Source organism: Octopus sinensis, linkage group LG13 (genome assembly GCF_006345805.1).
Source record: "Octopus sinensis linkage group LG13, ASM634580v1, whole genome shotgun sequence".
Lineage (NCBI taxonomy): Eukaryota > Metazoa > Mollusca > Cephalopoda > Octopoda > Octopodidae > Octopus > Octopus sinensis.
Genome location: NC_043009.1, coordinates 47,457,017 through 47,481,317, shown reverse-complemented (window position 1 = coordinate 47,481,317; position 24,301 = coordinate 47,457,017). Strand labels below are relative to the sequence as shown.

Sequence of the window (24,301 nt, the reverse complement as noted above, 5' to 3'; positions counted from 1 at the left end):
TTCCAAACACCAGCTTAATAATGACAAAGCTAGTTTAATAAATTCTTCATTATTTGAGACAAAGGCAGCATATTTTTACAAAACTATGGTAATAAAAGGGTTAATGTAATTATTTGTATACTAACTCAAGGAGAAATATATTGGGTTGTCCTGAAAGTTCGTGCCGATTTATAGTAGCTTACCTTTCGACTTATTTTAGAAGATGGGTGAGTCCATAAAATAGGATTTGACTACACCTCCATTTAGAGCACAGTTTAAGCTATCTTTTCATGGAAGAAGGTTTATGTTCCTGTAACCTGTGTTCATTCTGTAACCCTTTAAAATGGAAGATAAGAAAGCTAATTTTTGGCACTTCATGCTTTGGGAACCAGACAAAAATTGCTGCAGCTCGGCTGGGATGTGTTACCCCACCCTCCATATTCACCAGATATTGCTCCTTTGGGTTTCCACTTATTCAGATCTCTGCAGAATAGTCTTAATGGTAAAAATTTCAATTTTTTGGATGATGTAAAAAGATACCTTGATGAATTCTTTGCCATGAAACCACCTCAATTCTGGGAAGAGGGTATTTTCAAGTTAAAGGAAAGATGGAGACGCAATGTGCAACAAAAGGGTTCATATTTGGTTGATTAAAAATGTAATGGCAACTATTTATAGAGCTTTTTCTTTCCTTTAAAAATCGGCACAAACTTTCTGGACAACCCAATACTAAAGTTGTTAACCTCTCACCTTCTCCAGTCTTATGAAAGATCTACTTGACACTGTGGACCAACAACAATAGTTATAGATTATATAGTTCACCATTGCTGCTTATATTGGTTAATTGCATCAGCATATCTCCAAAATATCTAGCTCTTATGTCGGCGCTTTGTAAAAGCACCCATGCCAGTGCCATAAATAAAGGACCCAATACACTCTGTGAAGTAGTTGGCATTAGGAAGGGCATCCAGTCATGGAAACCATGCCAAAATAGACAAGTGGAACCTGGGTAGCTAGCCAATTCCTGCAAACCATCTAACCTATACCAGTATCAAAAGTAGACCTTAAATGATGGTGATGATGATGATGATGATGAAGAAGATATTTCTAAATATACCAGTGTATTAGTGATTTGAAACAACTGTCGACTGACCCTGTTAACAATGGGACCACATGCTAGCAACTCAACAAGTTATGAGTGTTTCCATGCATAATATTTAATGAAAAATTATCTGTCAGTCACTTTATTTCGTTAATAACACCAATCTTACATCGAGGGAAAACGAAACTGTCTGAAAGTGTGAATTCCATATAATCTGAAATGTAATCAAGTGAACGTAATAACAATCTAAAATAGCTGATACTTTAAATATGAAACACAAGAACTTCTCTCATTACTTCTAACTACATCTTGTATCCAAGCTACTTCTGTTGGTTAAAGTGACTATTTTTAATAAGTATTTTGCCATATTATATATTGATATTACTCATATAAGCTTTATTGTCTAGAAGCTGGGACATTCATAAGCTGTTATAATATAAATTACATTATCACTTTTCATATTTTTGATTCAACTTGAAAAGAGATCCAGTTATTGATTAGAGAAATCTTATTTAATATAAAACTATAGTCTGATGGCAATAGTAATTACCTGGTGTTCATGGTGGATAGAGGTGAAAGCTGAAGCGGTGATGATGGTAATCATCATAGCAGTCATGACCGGAGTGATGGTGATAGAAATAGAGAAAGGTTATATGTTCTGTAGTTGTAGTTATGGATGCAGTAAGTAGCCTAAATATAGTTCCTAATCAAAAGAATGTCACTGCAAAAGAGATGAATTTAGAGACATCGGCATAAATTGAAGGAGTTTTCAACAGTTATCCCTATATGCAAATGAAGAACTTTTCATTGTTATGTTGAAAAGGGACATGTTTTGTTGACTAGCACATCAAACAAAGTGTTTAGTGGGGTATTTCTCTTGACTGTTTACTTTCTGAGTTCAAACGCCACTGAAGTCAACTTTGACTTTCATAATGTCAGGGTTGATAAAATAAGGTACCAGTCAAGTGTTGGGGGTTGATGTAATCAACTTATCTCTTCCCTTCAAAATTACTGGCCTTGTGCCAAAATTTAAAATCATTTAATGGCAGTGAGCTGGTTGAATTGTAACCATACCAGTCAAAATGCCTTGTAGCATTTCTTCTGGCTCTGTATGTTCCAAGTTCAGATGCCACCAAGGTTGACTTTGCCTTTCATCCTCCAGGATCAATGGGGGCAATGTAATTGACTAGCCCCCTTCCATAAATTTCAGGCTTTGTGCCTATAGTAGAAAGGATTATTATTATTATTGTTGTTGCTGTTGTTTTTGCTTCTAATCTGCTTGTTTGTTACAATCACTTGCCGAGACACACCCAGCATCCTAGGGCAAGTGAAGGATAAGAGGTGGTAAAGTATAACTGAAAGCTTGGGGAGGTAAAGTGACAGTGGCAGTAGCAAAATAGCTCCATGTAATACAACACAGACATTTAAATTGATAAGGTTTTTCTAAGGGTGTGGGCAGTACATGTCAGCACAATCTTTTGGATTTCTCTTAGGCATCGTTCTCCTGGGATGTTTAGATGTCTCTGATATACCTTTTTTCTCATACCTAGAATACCTACAATAACAGGAACAGTTTTTGTGTTAAGACACTACATCTTTTATATTTCAGTTTTCCAGGTCCTTATATTTACTTAATTTGTCAAATTCCTTTACAGATATATTTCTATTAGTAAAAACACTTACATCTATTAGTCTACAAGTATTTTCTTCCCTGTCTTTAATAACTGTGTCTGGTCAATTAGCCTGGATTGTCTTGTTGGTGTTAACTGGAAAATCCCAGAGGGTAGTGACATTTTTACCTTCAATGACTGACTTAAGATGATGTTCGTACCAGTAAGCAAGAATGCCAATTTTGTAGTGTTTGCATATTTTCCAATCTAAATACTGTCCTACTCTATCATGGTGATTTTTGTATCTGTTTGGTGTTAACACAGGACATCCCGAAATGAGATGATCTATTGTTTCGTCAAATGTGTCACAGAATCTGCATTTAGGGTCAGAACTGTTTGTTAGCCTGGTAATTTCTGGTAAGCAAGCTTTGATCTTAGTGGAGACGCATGACCTAGTGGTTAGAGCAGCAGACTCGCAATCGAGGGATCATGGGTTCAAATCTCAGACCAGGCGATGTGTGTGTTTATGAGTGAAACACGTAAGCTACACGCAGCTCCGGTAGAAGGTAATGGCAAACTTCTGCTAACTCTTTTGCCACAACTTTCTCTTACTCTTTGCTCCTGCATCTTGCAGCTCACCTGCGACAGATTGGCATCCTGTCCAAGTAGGGAACCTATATGCCAATGAAACCAGGAAACCGACCCTTATGAGTCAAGCATGGCTCGAAAAGGAACAAACAACAACAAGCTTTGATCATGTGCTACCATTTTATTATTATTAATATTTTTGTTGTTATCATTGTTATTATTATTATTATTATTATCATCATCATTGCCTTTGCACAGCTTCTAATGCTAGAGATATACTACGGTGTCAGCTGTTCACTACCAGTGAACTAAGGTAATACCTCTTATTTTTCAAGTACCTTCTGTAGTATTCGAGTGGTTCCAAGCAGTGCTGTTTTCTGCAAGTGCTCCACCCTTATTATTATTGATATTATTATTATTATTATTATTATTATTATTATTATTATTATTATATCCTCATCTTTCCAATTAGGAAATAAAACATCAATGATTTCACATCATTCTGACTGGTCCTTAACAACTATAAGATTATTTCGCTCAGCTTTTTATCAGCTTCTCTATGCCAGCTGTTCTGCAATTATCTGGATTGAGTTGCTGAGTTGTTGCTGTCTTATTTTAAGGTGAACACTTTGGCAACCAAGTTCTCTAGTACATCTTATTTCACATTATTTTTTACTCTTTTATAGTTTGAGATCCATTCTGCTATGTTAGTAGTACTAGGACATTTAGTTTTAAGTTAGGTATTTGTATATTACTTAAGTATTTGTTTTTTCACTGAAGTTCAATATCTTTCTCTCTTTACTTTCTCTCTCTTTTACTCTTTTACATGTTTCAGTCATTTGACTGCGGCTATGCTGGAGCACCGCCTTTAGTCGAGCAAATCAACCCTGGAACTTATTCTTTATAAGCCCAGTACTTATTCTATCGGCCTCTTTTGCCGAACCGCTAAGTGATGGGACGTAAACACACCAGCATCGGTTGTCAAACAATGCTAGGGGGACAAACACAGACACACATACACATACATACATATACATATATATACATATATACGACAGGCCTCTTTCAGTTTCCGTCTACCAAGTCCACTCACAAGGCATTGGTCGGCCCGGGGCTATAGCAGAAGACACTTGCCAAGATGCCACGTAGTGGGACTGAACCCAGAAACCATGTGGTTGGTTAGCAAGCTACTTACCACACAGCCACTCCTGCGCCTATCCTTCAAATATTTTTAGAAATAATATTGTAGATGGGATATGTTTGTCAACTAAGAAAATTGGAGCTAGCAATGTAATATTTGAGCTGATATTTTGCATTGAAACCTTTTTCATTGTGCTCTTGCTTAAATTTGAACTCACAACTAAATATTCTCTTTTCTTACACCATTAACCATATAACTATTCTACCTCAGTTTTACTATATCTCTACATAGAAGCAGGAATAATAAATAAAGGTATGATACATAATAGGTTTCAAAATGTCTGTTATTTTTACCATTTGAAATTTCAGTGTAAAATATGATACTATTTCGAAGATGATCAAATATAGGTAAATATAAATAAACTGTAAATATCAACATCGTCACACAAGCACTAATTCACAAACATTATTTATATTAATTATCAATACTAAAGATGTCTCTGATCTCTCAGGCTAATAATGTCGATAAATTTCCAAATTTTGTTCCAATTTCCATTTTATTTTAGTTTCCTGATGTTTCTTCAAACTGAAAATACACATTTTCTAGTTGTTTTGTCTTTAAATATGTTTTACCATTGCCATTTCTTTGATACTGTTATCTCCAACCTTTAATAGTTTTACTTTGCTATGTAAATATTACGTTATATATTTTTCACAAACTTTGCAGACATTTAATATGTTCATAGTATGTATTTATGTAGGTAGTTAGATTGGTAGGTAGATAGGTACATATGCACTTATGTTCACACATATGAACATAGGTAGAAGGTAGGTAGGTAGGTGTTGGAATGAATTCTTCACAATTATAATGAAAATATTATTTTTGCACAAAGTAATTCACAAGAAAACTTAGTAAAAGTGCAAAACAAAACAGGTTTAGAGCAATATGATACGTAACCATCGTTAAAGCAGAGAAATACTTAAAAATAAAATCATGCTACACAATATTTTCTGAAATATCAACTTATTCCTTGTTTAACATCTACTTTTCCATGCTTGTACCATTTAGAGAGAGTTTATTCAGGAAGATTTTCTATGGCTGGATACCCTTCCTGTTGCCAACCTTTACATGTTCTTAAGCAAGATAATATTTCCCCATGACTAAAATGTATTTTCACAGAATACTGGAAATTAATGGCATTCATTTGCAACAACCATGCAACATGAAATAAGGAACTGCAAACATATACATACATATATATAGATAGATAGATAGATATAGATATATATAGATATATATATATATAAATGTATATATGTATAAATGTATGTATATATATGTGTGTGTATTTATATGTATAAATATATATATATATATATATGTATATATATATATATATATATATAACGGGAAGGTTTACGAAAATAAACAAAAGATGAAGGCAGGTGGAGTACAAACAAACAAATGTATTAGTATGGCGCTCAGGAATAGAAATAGAACAAGTCTTTTATGTTTCGAGCCTACGCTCTTCGACAGAAAGATACACAGAAAAGAAACAAGGAGAGAAAAAATGCGTGTAGGAGCTAATGGTCCTGGCATCTAGTTGTAGAAACCATGCCACATTAGATAATTTGGAGTCTGGCCAACTCCTGTCAAACTATCTGACCCATGACAGAATAGAAAATGGATGTTAAATGATGATGACAACAACGATGGCGGCAATGACAACAATTTTCTTTCAGTTTTCATCTATGAAATCCATTCACAAGGATTTGGTTAACACAGGGCATCAGTAGAAGATACTTGCTCAAGGTAGCATGCAATGAGACTAAAACCAAAATCTTGTGACTGGGAAGTAAACTTCTTAACCACACACCCATGCTTATACCTATTTCAGAAATATCTAGGTCACAAGTGCGTTCTTACTATTATAGAATTTTAAAGTGCTTCAACCATTGAAATTAAAAATAAAAACATAATTTAAAACCTACTCTCAGAAATTGATTGTTATGATAATTATAGTATAGGAATAGCTACTTTGCAATTATAATGAAAATATTTCTTTTGTGTAAAACAATTAGGAGAGCTCAGCATAAATGAAAAAAATTTATCAGGTTTAGAACAATAATATTATGATAAACTTAGCTCAAATGAAGAGGCACTTGAAAATAGAATTAAGCTACACATTGAATTATATGCATAATATATCCTCTATTTATGTATTATATTTTCAAGTATCTCTTAATTTCATATACACACACACACAAACACACACACACATATTGCAATAATAAATCTCTGAACGAGAAGGAAGCAGTAACAGCATGGAATCGTGAAGTATATTTGCCACCTAAATGTGGCAGACCCATAGGGGATGATGCTACTGTTGTTTATAATCCCAAGAAGATATCTCCTTCAGACATTGTGTCATTAGCCAGCCGGAGGAGATGTCTTCTTGGACCTACAAACAACAGTAGCATTGTCCCCTATAGGTCCGCTACATTTAGGTGGCAATTATACTTCACGGTATACTCTCTTTTTTACTCTTTTACTTGTTTCAGTCATTTGACTGCGGCCATGCTGGAGCACCGCCTTTAGTCGAGCAAATCGATCCCGGGACTTATTCTTTGTTAGCCCAGTACTTATTCTATTGGTTTCTTTTGCCAAACCGCTAAGTGACGGCGACGTAAACACACTAGCATCGGTTGTCAAGCAATGCTAGGGGGACAAACACAGACACACAAACATACACGCACATACATATATATACGATGGGCTTCTTTCAGTTTCCGTCTACCAAATCCACTCACAAGGCTTTGGTCGGCCCGAGGCTATAGTAGAAGACACTTGCCCAAGGTGCCACGCAGTGGGACTGAACCCGGAACCATATGGTTGGTAAACAAGCTACTTACCACACAGCCACTCCTGCGCCTATATATATATGTATCTTATTTCACAAGAATGTAAACTTCATATAATCAAGGTGTCCTTGGCCTGGAGTGTAGCTTGCGGTCTACCCCTCATTTGGATAATTACTACTGCCAAGGTTCTGCTAGCTGTGAAACATATGTAGCCTGCAGGATCACAATGGTCTGAAACTCAAGTTGCAAGACACTCTCAGCTTCAGCAACTTCAGTTCTTAAATACATCATCATCATCATTTAGCATCTGCTTTCCATGCTGGCATGGGTTTGACAGTTTAACTGAAACTGTTAAGATGGAGAGCTGCACCAAGTTCCAGTTTGATTTGGTATGGCTTTTATGGCTAGAGGCCCTCCCTAACACCAGATAAGATGAGACTATATATATATATATATTATTAATAAATTCCAGGGTAGCAAAAAACATTTAGAAAATTTCTTTGCTACCAGTGGTCTAGCGTGAAGAAAAAACTAATCAATAGACTATATATTATTCATATAAAAATACAGTGCACATTTAAACACATAAGAGATGACCATAACAGGACATCTGACCTGCTAGAAGGAGTATAGTAGTGGTTTGGAGTTATGTGTTTAAATGTACATTGTAGTTTTATATGTATATATATATATATATAAAGGGAAAGTTTACAAAAATAAACAAAAGGCGAAGGCAGGTGGAGTACAAACAAACAAATGTATTAGTATAGCGCTCTGGAATAGAAAAAGTCTTTTACATTTCGAGCCTACGCTCTTCGACAGAAAGATACACAGAAAAAAACAAGGAGAGAAACAAATGCGTGTAGGAGCTAACAATCTATATATATATATATGATGGGCTTCTTGCAGTTTCTGTCTATCAAATTCCTGCATAAAACATTGGTCAAACTATAATAGAAGGCACTTGCTCAAGGTGTTATGCAGTGGATTCGAACCGAAAACCACATGTTTATGAATCAAACATCTTAAGCACACACAACCACATTCAAAACATGCCAACAACATATCCAAAACTAAGAAACAGTTTGCAAATAGACATCACTATAAACTCATATAAGCAAATATATAATATAGGTATATACTTCATCACTTTTGTTGACCAACTGTCTTCTATCTGTGAAGCTGTTTGTATTTCTAATTCGTTTTAATTGAAATGATTGTCCGATATAATTTCCAGAATACATTGTAGCTATTTGAATTTTAGCTTGCTGTGTTAATTTAACTTTCTTGTTCTGTTTACACTTGTATTAGGGCATGGTGTTATTGCAGAAGACTTTCTTGTCTGCTTTCTAGACTAGTGGCATGGTATCTATTCTGTCATATAAACTCTTTGTGTACTGTTTTAATCATTGCTCTTTGGAATAACAACACGACTTGCAATTTACATTCCCAAGTTCCAGTTTCTCTCATTCTTGTAACCTCTCTTCCTTCTCTCAATCATTCTCTCTCTCTCATACACACACACATACATACACACACGCACACTCAGGATACTTCTTCATACAGTCTATTATACATGTCCATCATCTGTACTAAATTGCGGGCCTAAACGCAATATATATGTTGACATACCCTACTTTATATATCATCATTATCATCATCGTTATCACACTTTGTCATGCTGGCATGGGTTTTACTTTCTCTCTCTCTCTCTCTCTCTCTCTCTCTCTCTCTCACTCTTTCTCATATACACACACACTCACACAGTCTCTTCTTTCTTTCTGTTAATATACATAATAAGCTATCTACAGAAAGGCTGGTCTGACCAAAACCATACTCTGTGTGTGTAACCTTTGTTTATCTTACTTAAATGAACATATATATATATATATATATATATAGACTCCACATATTCCCAGCCTATGTTTTATTAAGCATTTTTGTTTTTCTTACCCAAGACATAATGAATAAGACGAAGGAATCTATAGTTATTTAATTGAACATACTGAATGCCACATCTATTGCATAAGTAGGTTTTGTTGTTGCTATTCAATTGTATAATTCAGAAATAGATTATGTTAATGCCTAAAAAGTGATGAGTGCAATTTTGGTTCATGCAAAATTAATGTTGGGATTGGTAGATAAATATTAACTTTAGAACTCCACCCTGCTATTGACTCTTGCATCCTTTAACTCTGCTGTTTCAAGATTAGTTATTACACCGTTCCTTAAACTGATGCTCTGTTGGTTACAACAACGAGGGCTCCAGTTGATCCAATTAACAGAACTGCCTGCTCATTAAATTAACATACAAGTGGCAGAGCGCTCCACAGACATGCATACCCTTAACATAATTCTCAGAGCAATTCAGCGTAACACAGAGTGTGACAAGGCCGGCCTTTTGAAATACAGGTACAACTCATTTTTGCCAGCTGAGTGGACTGGAGCAATGTAAAATAAAGTGTCTTGCTCAAGGACACAATGTGTTGCCAGGAATTGAACTCACAGCCTTATGATCATGAGCCAAATACCCTAACCACTAAGCCACATGCCTTCACACACCATTCCTTAATAAAGTAGTAAAAGATATTTGGCTGAAGTTTATTTCAATATCAGAGAAAACATTTGATCATAATTAACATATATTATTATTATTATTGAAGGTGGCAAGCCTTAAATAAGTACCAGTTGAGTACTGGGGGTCAATGTAATTGACAAACCCCCTCTTTTTTTATTGATTATAATCTTGTTGAAATTAGTTTGGATTTGTAATATATAATTGTTTGCACTGGATTTCTTTTTGTAAATTTATGACTTTTTATCTTTTACTTCTTTGTCATTGGACTATGGCCATGCTGGGGCACCACCTTGAAGAATGTCTTGTCGAATGAATCGACACTAGTACTTATTTGTTTTTAAAGCCTGGTGCTTATTCCATCAGTTTATTATTTTTTTTGTTTTTGTTTTTGTTTTTTGCTGAACTGCTAAGCTACAGGGAACATAAACACTCCAACACCAGTTGTGAAGCAATGATGGAGGACAAACATAAACACAAACACACACACACATGATAATGATGGCAATACATTTATATAAATATATATATGTATATGACAAGCATCTTTCAGTTTCTGTCTACCAGCTCCACTCACTAGGCTTTGGTTGGCCCTAGGCTATAGTAGAAGACACTTTCCCAATGAGCCATACAGTGGGGCTGAACCCAGAACCATGTGCTTGAGAAGCCAACTTCTTACTGTACAGCCACACCTATGCCTATCTGTATGTAGATTCATATTTAACGGTAACTTAGAAAGGAAGAAGAGTAAAATTAACACAGATTGTAGCTGAAACCACGATTAATGGGGCTGAAACACTGGGTGGATAAAATGGCCTGATGATTGGGAAAATGCTGACGGAAAGGAATTTTCTAACTGTGCTGGACATATCAGTGGTGATCCTAAGATTGACAAGTTTTAAAGTTTGACCATTACTTTTAGACAGAATTTCCAGCACAGGTGGAACAGCAAGAAGACGCAACAGTTCTATACATATACATGTAGTACACCTGTAGACACATATTTGGAAGCACTCCGTCGGTTACGACGATGAGGGTTCCAGTTGATCCAATCAACGGAACAGCCTGCTCGTGAAATTAACGTGTAAGTGGCTGAACATTCCACAGACATGTGTACCCTTAACGTAGTTCTCGGGGATATTCAGCGTGACACAGAGAGTGACAAGGCCGGCCCCTTGAAATACAGGTACAACAGAAACAGGAAGTAAGAGTGAGGGAAAGTTGTGGTGAAAGAGTACAACAGGGATCACCACCATCCCCTGCCGGAGCCTCGTGGAGCTTTAGGTGTTTTCGCTCAATAAACACTCACAACGCCTGGTCTGGGAATCGAAACCGCGATCCTACGACCGCAAGTCCGCTGCCCTAACCACTGGGCCATTGCGCCTCCTGTAGACACATATACACATATAGAGTAACACATGTGGCCCTCCTCTGAGACTGAGATTCTGGTTTGACTACTGATTGGTGCCATTTCACTTACATCACAAAAATCTTTGAAGTGGGTTCAAACGTCATAAACTCCCATTTGCTCCACCCATTAAAGTCCATAAGAGTAATCAATCATTAAGTGATACTTCTAATCATGAAAGGTCATGCAATTGACTTCATTTATTGCTCCACTCATGCGTGAGGGATGTTAATTATTCTCATTTTATGTTTATATGTGTGTTCATGTATATAAATATGCAGTAGTGGTGATATGAATGTGTTAGGAGAAGCAAGTTGCTTGCTAATTGATTCCAAGGCATTTCATTACACCTAGCTCTGTTAATACTGATTAAAATTTTTAAAATAAATCATGAAATATTTGCTAAATACCTCATCAGCTGATATCAGAATTTTCAACGTAGTCAACACCTGTTTGTGTGCACAGTGGTTTTCCATTCGAATTTTACTACTGATTTGTCATTGCTATTATTATTAGTTTCAATATCCATATGACTGTTGTTATTTGTATTGCTACTAATATTCAAGTCTGTTAAAAATTTATGTTTCATAACTAGTTTAGAGTTTTCCTCGATCTGAAATCACATGTTGAAACTGAAGCAACTACATAATGGATGAACTATTTAATAGCATGTGAAACTGTTAAATTCGTTTTAAATTTATTTCACAGACACAGTTCTAGGGACCAGGTCATACGTCTGCCTTGAAAATTTCTGTACAATAATGGTGAATTTAACAGTTTCACACATTATTAAATAACTCAGCCATGATGTAATTCTTCTAGTTTCAACATAAGATTTCAGATTGAGGATAACTCCAAACTGGTGCTGAAACTAAATTCTTAATAGACAAGAATATTAGTAGCAATAGTATTAGCAACAACCATTGCTGATAGTGGAACTAATAATAATAGTCATAATAGCAATGACAGATCTGTAGTAAAATCCAGATGGAAAACCATTGTGCACACAAACAGGTGTTGACTACATTGAAAATTTTGTTATCAGATGATAAATTTAGCAAATATTTCATGATTTGTTTTTTTTAAATTTTAATCAGTATTAATTGAGCTAGGTGTAATGAAATGAATTTAGCAGTTTTGTGTGTTATTAAATGAAGCTTTCACAGTGTAGTTGTATTTGTATTTGCTTATAGAATTAAAGAGTTGTTTCTAATATAACTCACTTTTCATATGGTGAGAGTAAAGAAGACAAACATGAGAAATCCAGTTTTTGAGGAATATGCAGTTTGGTCTTTGCCAACCAAGTAAGGTAGATTATTAGCAATGAAAGAAAATTAACAAAGGCAACATAGTAGGTCCAGTATGCCATGAAGAAAAGTAAAAGATATTGAGGTTTCAAGCCATTTGACCTTTGTCAAAATAGATACTCAGAAAATACAAAAGAGAAGAAAAGTTTAGTTGGTGGAACAAATTATGTATTATCAAACCATTATGGTAGACAATAATGGATCAGAAATAAGTAAGGGTAGGTGGTTTCTGCCAGGCAAGAGAGTGTGCTGGGTAGTGAGTGAGTGTCTATCATCCATAGTCAAAAGAAAAAAAGTGAAAAGCAGGATAATAAACATGAATGGGTGGGTAAGAGATGACAAAATATTTCACAAATGAAAAGTTGTGACTGTAACAGTTAGGTCACGACTGTGTTCTAGTTTTCTCATTTCTTCTTGCTCCTTTCAGTTTGTCTGCAGCGTAAGGTAATTAAATCCATCATCACATTCTCCTCTTCAGGATGAAGTGATGTTGCCATTTGTTGCAGCTTCATTATAGTTGTTAGGGCCAATATAACTGGTATAGACATCACTAGAATTTGAATTTCGACCATTAGATTTATAAGTCATCAATCAGGTTTTGTTTATGATAGTGTATGTTGCTTATATGTTCCTTTAATTGCTTCCATCATTAATTACCTTTACTTATGGAGAATTCTGTATAGTATGGAGGTGTTGTCTACAAATACTCTTTACTCTCTTTTTACTCTTTTACTTGTTTCAGTCATTTGACTGCGGCCATGCTGGAGCACCACCTTTAGTCGAGCAACTCGACCCCGGGACTTATTCTTTGTAAGCCCAGTACTTATTCTATCGGTCTCTTTTGCCGAACCGCCATGTGACGGGGAGGTAAACACACCAGCATCGGTTGTCAAGCAATGCCAGGGGGACAAACACAGACACACAAACACATACACACACATATATATATACATATATACGACAGGCTTCTTTCAGTTTCCGTCTACCAAATCCACTCACAAGGCATTGGTCGGCCCGGGGCTATAGCAGAAGACACTTGCCCAAGATGCCACGCAGTGGGACTGAACCCGGAACCATGTGGTTGGTTAGCAAGCTACTTACCACACGTCCACTCCTGCGCCTATAATGTTTATCTATCCAAAATTATTTTGTCTTGTTTGATATAGTACCCTTTACTTGCTCCTTGGTGTAAAGTGTATGGTGAGTCTGTGGGAAATTGTTGTACCTTTATGGTTAATATAACAGTTGGAGTCATGAAGTTTACCAGTTTTCTTATTTAGTATTGAGTTTATAAGTCACATTGACCATTAATAATTTATTCATGGATGTACATGGTCACTATGGATAAAAAGTTTTTACTTTTAATGTACTTGTGGCTTATTATTAATGCTGGTTATTGGTTCAGTGTTATGTATTTTGTGTTGTGTGTACAAGGTTTGTAATAGTCTGCTAATCTGTTTTATTAATAGTGTGAATCAGATTCATATAATACACTTTGTGTAGGAAAATGATACACACAGTTACATGTTTTCAAAAACTGGGAATAGAGAAAAAAATGTTAAAGAGGTTAGCAAGATAAGGACTATTTCTAAAAGTTATAGATGCAAAGTCACGTTTAATGGTCTTGTTGCTTTGAATCAATTAAAATTGTTTCCACACTTAATACAAGTACAAGTAGATGGTTCTGTTTCTCTTTTTTTAGGTCTTAGGTCAAACAAATGTAGTTTTATATACCTCTGTGTGTGTGTGTGTGTGTGGTGTGTGTGTGTGTGTGTGTGTGTGTGTGTGTGTGTGTGTGTGTGTGTGTGCATTAATCAAATAGTTCCTAAGTTCATTCTGTAGAAAGATTGCTATGGTTTGCCATGAGGACTATTTGCTCAGCAAATATACTAGATATATGTTTATTAAATCATACATGTAAATTTCTTAATGACTTATCTATATGTATGTACATACATATATATATTTACACATATATATATATATATATTTATATATATATATGTATGACAGATATATGAGCGCATTCATTCCTGGATTATGAACTCTTAGACAACTTACACATTTTATATATATATTACATATGTGTATGTTTATTGTTTTTATATTCTCATTGGTTGTCTTTATACGTGTGTGTACATGCATGCACACACACATACACACACACACACACACATTAATATATAGAAGAATATGAGGGGTTTAGTTCACAGGTGATCTAAACGAATAGGTATGCTGAGTAAGTGCTGTAATTGGTCATCCATTAGGTCCCAAGTTCACGGCTGAGGCTGGAGCTAGGGATCCATATTAGGCTTCTGAGTTAGCAGGTATACATTATATTAGAGGAAAAAAGGACAGTTCTCCTCTTTTTTTCTCTAATATATTAATGTATATATATTCTATGATAGTAAGTGAGAAACCCAAATCCATATGAGAACATTACTTTGTATTTGCGAATATGATTTGGCAAATGTCTATACACCTGTCAAGTTGAGTTTAGAGGATAAGTTCAAATACCATGGGAGAACAGGAATCTGATGCTTCAGCACTGACACTTCATGTGAGAGACAAGACATTTTTCAACTTTTGAATATTATTGTTTTCTCTCAAACAATGGATTTATCCCAAGACATCAAAATCCTCTTCCCTCCATGACATACAATTTATCTAAGCCATTCAACTTTGCTGTATAATATTTGTTGATATAAACTACTGCAACTTTCTTTAGATTCTGTCTTTTTCACATATCTGTTAGTATAGTGTAGTCAGTACTGTGAGGAAGGAAAATATATTTCATGAATCAGTTCCAAAGTTTTGGTCTGGAGGCAGCAGTTTTATTAAAGGGTTGGAGAGTCAATTACGCTGACCGCCCAGTACTTGACTGGTGTTTTTGCTATTGATCCTGAAATGATGAAAGACAAAGTCAACATTTGGGGAATTTGAACTCAGAACATAAAGACAGATGAAATGTTGCTAAGCATTTTGTCTGGCATGCTAACGATTTTGCCATCATCATCATCATCGTCATTTAATGTCCACTTCCCAGGCAGTGCACTGCCCTTATATATCTAATCAAAATCAAATGGAAATTGTAGTTGTGACTGATACCAGCGCTGGTGGTACACAATAAGCACCACTCATGCATGGGTCATTGCCAGAGCCATCTGACTGGCTCCCCATGCCAGTAGCATTTAAGAAGCACCATCCGAAGGTGGTCAATATGCCAGCTCTACTGCCCCAACTGGCTCCTGTACCAGTGACACGTAAAAAGCACCATCCGAACATGGCCGATACTAGTGTCACCTGACTGGCTCCCATGCCGGTGGCGCATAAAAAGCACCCACAACACTCTCAAAGTGGTTGGTGTTAGGAAGGGCATCCAACTGTAGAAACATTGCCAGATCAGACTGGAGCCTGGTGCAGCCTATTGGCTTGCCAGTCCCCAGTCAAACCGTCCAACCCATGCCAGCATGGAAAACGGACGTTAAACGACGACGACGATGATGATGATGAATTAATGTATAATACTTATGTATTATGATGTAGTAGGAACAGATGATATGAACTTGTGTCAATTGTAATTTCTCCTATATATGTGTGTGTGTGCCTTTTTGCATAGTTATGGATAATACAGCCTATTATAAGTAGTGCATTTTATATCTATGGATATACATCATGATGTGTATCTAAAGCTATATATCTTACAATATATTTAAGGCTATATATTTTGTATATCTACTGTATAATTGATTATATGTATCATTTTATAAGCTATTGTATACCTAATCTAAATTATTTGTGGTGTATCTATAGCCATTTGTTTTATTAGCCTGTGTAGATATCTCAGTAGATAGTTCTTATCAGAAGACTCCAAGAGGCTAGTGGTTCATGTTTTTTAGTCTACCTAGTTCTAACTAAGCGCTGTATGTGGCTTTAAGTACCAGCAGCACTTTAGTTTATTGGCTTTGCAATACTGATTTCAATTATTTTCTTGGAAAAATCTACTTGTGATAATCCAAGGAGATTTATCTTTCCTCCAGTTATTATCTTAGAAATAGAAATCAATTGCCACCTATAAATTCTTATGCCCTGGAATTCTTTATCTTATTACATATCTTTAGTTATACAGAATATTTTAATATCTATAGCTTTAAGTTTTATTGTCTATTTACATTTATGATTTTTGTACATCTTTATCCATACATGATATACACACACACATACATGCATACATGCATATTGCTGTACAACTTATCATGTAGCTATGGTTTAATATCCAAAAACAACCAATCAAAGCCCTCTAAATTCTGTGAATATGGCTTCATCTGTGTAATTCAACTTGCCAATATAAGCCCAGCCATTGATTTCCAAGACAGCATTTTTTTTTGTTTATGATATAACCTAGTGTAAAATAGTAGTAATCGTAAGTGCAACCACTGATGTGAGAGTTCTTGTAATCAAAATTTTAAAGAACACAAAATGAAATTCAGTCAGCAAGTTTAGATAACCTGATTTTACATTAATGCTTGTGATAATTGATAACCTTAAGAGTAACCTCGAGGAAATGGGCAAACCTTATGATAGCTATGTACCTTAAATTATACATTGAGCAAGTTGCAGAAAGTGTTGTCATAAAACCTAGCATAAATTTTATTGCCTTCTTTTTTATTAATAATCAAGAATTGTAAAAATATCTTGCTCCAAGAATAGAAGCAAAATAGCAGTGGATAAGTTTTATGGTATAGATTAGCTGTTGTTTATAAATTTTTTTTCATCCTACGTTGTTGCTTGTGGTTAATGCTAAGCATTTTATTTCAATTTTTGGCATATTTCTTTGTCACATCTGTACCATATTAACTTATTTCTTTGTCATGTGCGTAGCAACATAGGAATATATTGTTTTTACATATACAGGAATATCCAGCTCTGCTATTGGTTAATCAAGGGCACAAACAGTCTAGTGTCTTTTCACCATATTGTTGGTTAGCTTTTGAACTTTTGTTACTTCAGTATCCTTCATCTGCATTAAGAAACGAAGTATTAAATTAAATATTTTTTTTCCAGGAACCATATCAATGGCTGCTACTATGGCAATTCTAGTTCTTCTTTCTTGATAACTGAAAAGTTGACTTTTTTATTTTCATTCATTTATTTTGTTTATTATATGGAGTAAATTTCAAACTGTAAGTGCTGATAAGTTAAAGACAGTCTCAGATGTGAATATAAGTCAAGGCGGCGAGCTGGCAGAAACGTTAGCATGCTGGGTGAAGTGCTTAACGGTATTTCATCTGCCGTTACATTCTGAGTTCAAATTCCGCTGAGGTCTACTTTGCCTTTCATCCTTTCGGGGTCGATAAATTAAGTACCAGTTACGCACTGGGGTTGATGTAATCGACTTAATCCCTTTGTCTGTCCTTGTTTGTCCCCTCTGTGTTTAGCCCATTGTGAGTAGTAAAGAAATAGGTATTTCATCTGCTGTTACATTCTGAGTTCAAATTCCGCCGAGGTCAACTTTGCCTTTCATCCTTTCGGGGTCGATAAATTAAGTACTAGTTATGCATTGGGGTCGATGTAATCGACTTAATCCATTTGTCTGTCCTTGTTTGTCCCCTCTATGTTAGCCCCTTGTGGGCAATAAAGAAATGAGATGTAAACATAAGTCCATGTCTTGATCATGGTTAAGTGATAATATAATTATATGCTATAATAGTGCACATCTTTAATTTTTTAATTTTTTACTTGTTTCAGTCGCTAGACTGTGGCCATGCTAGGGCACCACCTTGAAGAATCTTAGTTGAATATATCAACCTCAGTACTTATTTTTTTTTTATAAGCGTGGTACTTATTCTCTCATTCTTTTTTCCCAAACACCTAGGTTATGGGGACGTAAACACACCACCACCAGTTGTCAAATAGTGGTAGGAGACAAACAAACACACATATACACAACGGGTTTCTTTCTGTTTCTGTCTACCAAACCCATTCACAAGGCTTTGGTTGACCTGAGTATATAATGGAAGATGCTTGTCCAACGCACCATGCGGTGAGACTGAACCCAGAACCATCTGATTGGGAAGCAAACCTTTTTACTCACAGCCACTCCTCACATAATTTTAATTTCTTTCTGCCGGATAGCCCATGACAGATTGGGATTTTTTTTTTTTTTTACCAGAGACTATAATGATGGAATTAGTAATTAACATTCATAAATTATAATAATTGCTTATGTATTTGGTTTGCAAGATTCTTGATGTGAAATTGTGTGTTGAAACAAGTGCTTGTCATTGAAGAGGTCACAAATGGCAATGAAAGCACTCTGGCAAAGCGAACTAACTTGTAAAAGAAAAATATTCAGTGACAGCCAGTCATCTGTCTATCAGTGGTATAAGTACATGTCTGTTTCCGAGAAAATAAGGTGCTTTGACTGCTATATCTAGCAAACTGAATGACCATATAGAGCAGGGGTTCTCAACCATTTTTTACCTATGGACCACTTTGATTGCTATTTTATTTTTGGCGGACCCCAATAACCTTTCAATGTTTAAATACTAGTTTTACAAAAACTTCTTTCAAAATTACTATTTTGTTTTTCACACATTGACTTCTGTAGGTTGAACTATAAAAAAAATGTGAGAGAAAAAAACCTGGCTGTTTTTTACAATACACACTAATACATACATCTAAAGCAAAATTTTTTCAGTGACCCATAAAATACTATTGTGGATCCCTAATTTACTATTCAGTTTGTGAACCCCCAAAATCCTATATAGACCCTCAGGGGCCATATAGACCCTGGTTGAGAACCACTAATGTAGAAGCTCCCCTGTTGATTCTTATCTATGTGATTGTATGAGATGATTTAACATTAAAACATAAGGAAAATAAAAACTTTAAGTATAAAATAACATTGATAATGAGATCATTATCTCTTACAACTGTATATCATAGACATACTTTTTCCATAGGCCTGGATCAGTCTTCAAACTGAGAAATTTGCATAAATTGTTGGTGTGTCTCTTTCTTCAGTTGGTTGCCATCCATTCTTAAACTATAAATATTCAACCTTAATATGGCATTAATATTCTCTTTTCCTAGTTTTTACCTTCTTTTTTTCTTGGTTTGATTATTTACTGAGTCATTGAGTCATTTTTGAGTATGTGGACTGGTTTTGAGTTGTCGGTCTTTTTTGCTCAGTAGTTTAACACCTTAATTACAAGCATGTTAACTATAGTCAGTAGGTCCCTAAAACACAAACAACTGACATAAGCTTTGAGTTTCTGCTTTGTTTTTATCTGGCTTTAAAACCCATTAATAGACAAATGTCACTGATACTAAGTGAAAGTAGAGGTTTGGTTTGAAATGATTGACTTTTAAATGATGTTTTCTTTGCTAGTATAGAAATGTGATTGTCAAAGACTAAAAAATTTTTAAAACTTCATATTTAGTAAACTAAAACTAAGCAAAAAAAAAAAATTTTTTTGTAATTATGAATTCTTTACATATTTTTCTTTATAACTCCTTAATTTCAATTTCAAATTTCTAATCACATTTCATATTACGATGAAATGATTGTCTCCCTTGTAATAGCCGTGACTATTAGAGGGATCACATGTGCTAAAATATGAACTTTATTTCATCTGTTCCTTTTTTTAAAATTGGAAATTTTTTTTGTTTCCAACTTCTACTATTTCTTTACTATTTCTACTATCTTAGCAATGTTTCTAATAAGCTTGCTATCATATCTCTCTCTCTCTCGCTCTCTCTCTCTCTCTCTCTTTCTCTCTCTCTCTCTCTTTCTCTTTCTTTCTCTCTTTATCATACACAAATATTCACTGACAGCCACCACACTGAATTCTTCTTTAGTCTGCTTTTCTACTGCTCTTATTTTTAAAATATTCTTTTATTTCACTTTGCTCATTTTGCACTTGCTTCTTATCTTCAATTGTGCTGATCCAAGTAACTCACCCATTAGGCTTTTTTCCTCACTGATTATGTCACATTCTTATCATTTTCTTTAATGCATATATTCAAAGGAATAACTAGTTCTGTCTCGATGAAGTAGAAAGCATGGTTCAACTGTTTGTTTATTAAGTTTAATATTTAAATTTGGGTCTCTTCATCTTTTAATACTGCAACACAAAGAGTTCATACAAATTTAAATTAACTAAATATCTTAAACCATTAATGTCAAACTTGGAACAATGTAAAAGCAACCAAATCTGTAAATAAATCATACTTAATTATCCAGATAACATGCTTTAATTACTAATATTTAAAGCAGGAGAACGTTCAATCTGAACGAAAATGAAGATTAAATTGTAAAATAAAAATTAAAGTGTAATACTTCAATAAAATCAATCAATACATTTAAAGGCAGGTTAATAGGTCACGAAATGCTGGAGTGATATTATTTCGGTGATAAATTGAACAGAAGATTACTGCTGTACAGTGTTCAAATCCTACCAAAATCAAATTAATTTCTCCACAACCAACAACCACCAGTAATATTCTAAGAAGAATAGTCAAATACCAGATCATATTTAATATGTTGTGTTTATGGGGTTACCACTAGATTCTTAACCAACCCCTATCTCTTTGGTTACTCTCCAGCAGTAAAACTATTCACCTAATCTTTCTACTTTTGCTTCTTTCTTTCTCAATACATAAAACAGAAACAGGAAAAGTTTTTGCTTTGGGTTCTTTTTTTTGTTTTTGACATTTTAATAACAGATTTTTTCATGATTCAGATGTTTTTTGTTATTTTTTTTTTCCTGTATTCTTTGAGGAAATTTATTATACAGGTGGATGTCATTCTGAACAGCAGTTACGCAAGAGAAGTTGTCCATTTATCTTCCAGAAGTATTCTTTATTACTGAGATTAACTCAGTGACTCAATACTAGCTGTTGTTGCTGCTACAGCTGCTGCTTTGATACAAAGTGAACCAATAGTTTATGTATAGAGATGTTTCAGCATTCTAACCATTCATCGAAGTTTAAAAATAAAAAATTCTAAAAAAAAAATGTCTTTTCTTAACATGAATAAAAATGGAATAACGAAGACCAGTTCTACAAGTATTTTGTCTGCAAATTGAAATGAAAAGTTGATTTTTATATATCTGGATGTTACTCCCATAGTAATAACATTTTTTTTTTATACACACAAGATGATGATGACTGTGATGAGGATTGTGACAATGGCAATAACTTTGACAACAGCAACGAAGTAATATTTGTGTTGATTATGATAACAGTTGCATTTGTAACAAAGAATTCTTGTCTGCCTTAGCAAAGTTACACAGTACCTAGTTGGTGTTTTCCGGACCTTGCAACCAAAAACGGTTCAATATATGACTTATATTATAAAATGAAGTTTGTTGCTAGAAGAATGAACTCTTCAAGGGTGAAAGACTGCTTAAATATTTTGCTGGCTTTAAGGTCATAATCAAGAAAACATCAATATTTCCAGCCTGTTTTACTATAAGACATGTCACACCTTCTGATATGATATAATATTTTTGAAGGTAAAACTAGTTATCACTACTTATGTGTTTGGTATTTCAGAATGAAAATGAACATAGTACATTTGGAGTGGCCCTTAAGGGAAAAGAACCAATTTCTGAAAAAGACATACCAAATGTAAGTATAAGACTTTATCATTTTTGTGTTAAATATTGTTTTATCTTGGTTGTTATGCAGTGTTCCATCCTGACCTCTTTGGGGGTTCAGAAAATACTTGGATTGTTACATTAAAGTATTCCTCCAATATCTGGAAATATGCTACTATGACATATATATGCAGACAACCAGGACTTCATTCTTGCTAACACACCAGTTCCTGATTCACAGTTGTGTTGTGTCTTCACTACTTTTCTCTTGCTTCTATAATAGTCTCTGCTCCTCACATCTGCTAACCTCATACCACAGCCATTCAGACACCCACTGCCAACTCATCTCTCCTCCTCTCATCACTCATATTGTGTTCACCACTCTAAATTCCATACTAAATGCTACACCAAACCTTTCCTCCTCAGATGTCTTTCCTGTGGAATTCCCTCCAGGCCAGTTTTTCCTTTTTTCTACAGCCACCAACTTTCACCTCTTCCAGAGGAATGTTAGCTGTGTTTATCCCACCAGTAACAAAGAGCCTGTGGAAGCCATAGGTAAAACCTCTTCCTCCAAGCCATGGACACAACCTCTTCCTTCAGGTCAAATTAATGAAAATAAAATCGGGCTTTAAACTATCATCATCATCATCATCATTGTTTAGCGTCCGCTTTCCATGCTGGCATGGGTTGGATGGTGCAACTGGGGTCTGGGAAGCCAGAAGGCTGCACCAGGCCCAGTCTGATCTGGCAATGTTTCTACGGCTGGATGCCCTTCCTAACGCCATTTTTGGTTTTCTTATTTTCACAAGCTTAATCTGTGAAGAATAAAGAATACTAAGAATTAAGACTACTGAGAGGAATTAGCAGCATTTACACTGTAAAATATAAGGTTGTTTAAAATCAAGTGGTTACCTTAACTAGAGTAAAATTATTACAATTGTACACATGATTGACCCAAAGGCTGCCTGTATGTATGTTATACTTAACTATATTCTACCTTTTAATTGTTTCAGTCATTGGACTGCAGCCATGCTAGTGTACTGTTTTTAAGGGTTTAGTTGAGCAGGTCAACCCCAGTACTTATTTTCTAAGTCTGGTACTTACTCTGTCAGTTTCTTTTTCCAGAAATCTCGAGAAACCAATACCAGTTGCCAAGTGGTGTTGGGGGACAAGCACAACACAAACACACTCACACACACACATATGATGGACTTCTTTCAGTTTCCATCTACCAAATCCACTCACAAGGCTTTGGTTAGCTTGAGTTATATAGTAGGGGGCTCATGTCCAAGGTGCCATGCAGTGGGACTGAACCCAGAGCTGTGTGGTTGGGAAACAAACAACTTACCACACAGCAATGCCTGTGTCGAGGAAAATTACTAATGGTATATCATTTGAGTGATAAACTTAATCTTTACTTGATTTAACACCACCACCTAGGCTTTGGGTGGCTTTATCAAAATCTGTTCCATTGCAAGCGTTCAAACCAGGGTTCCAGTCTTGTATAAGGAATTAAAGGTATCCAAGGTTAGTAGGAGAAAGAGAGAAAATTAAACTGTCTTGTAAAAGATCCATGGTACTACCTTTCTACTTTTCAGTAAGTCATAACAACAGCCTGTTTCATTGATTAAAGCTGTTTATCATTTAGTTTTGCAATTAGAAAAATGATTATTAAAACTAGTAATTAGTTTGTTAAATAAACATTTTATCTGAGTGTAAATTGATCTCAAATATAATTATCTGTTCTCCTAAACAATGTTAAATAACTCTTTTGTTTTAATACTGCAACATATTCAATAATATCCTTCTTCTATTATTTAGTTAATCAATATAAAATTGTTATTCTGATTATCTCATGTAAATTCAACATAAGGTCTTATGATATTTTAATATAAATATCCATTTAAATATCATTTCTTAACGTATTCATTTTAATTTAGTCTTTTGTGTTAAGTGCCCATACAAAACCCATTATGTATTCTGGTATTGATTATGCAACACATTGTCTAGATACATGAACAAAACCCAGTATAATAGTTAATATTGGCAAACCTGGAATATTTAAATTGTATATATATATATATATATATTTAAATCTAATATTTCAAACAATTGAGCGCTTCTA

At 34.8% G+C, this 24,301-nt stretch overlaps 1 protein-coding gene across 3 annotated transcripts in view; it reads left to right on the top strand.

Moving 5' to 3' along the window:
• Positions 1-24,301, top strand: part of LOC115218295 (cGMP-dependent 3',5'-cyclic phosphodiesterase-like) — a 614,814-nt gene that overhangs the window by 500,179 nt on the left and 90,334 nt on the right. For all 3 annotated transcript variants that reach the window (XM_036508346.1, XM_036508347.1, XM_036508348.1), the window contains one exon: positions 22,133-22,207. In XM_036508346.1, the coding sequence (XP_036364239.1) occupies positions 22,133-22,207 (75 nt within the window). The remainder of the gene's footprint in view (positions 1-22,132; positions 22,208-24,301) is intronic.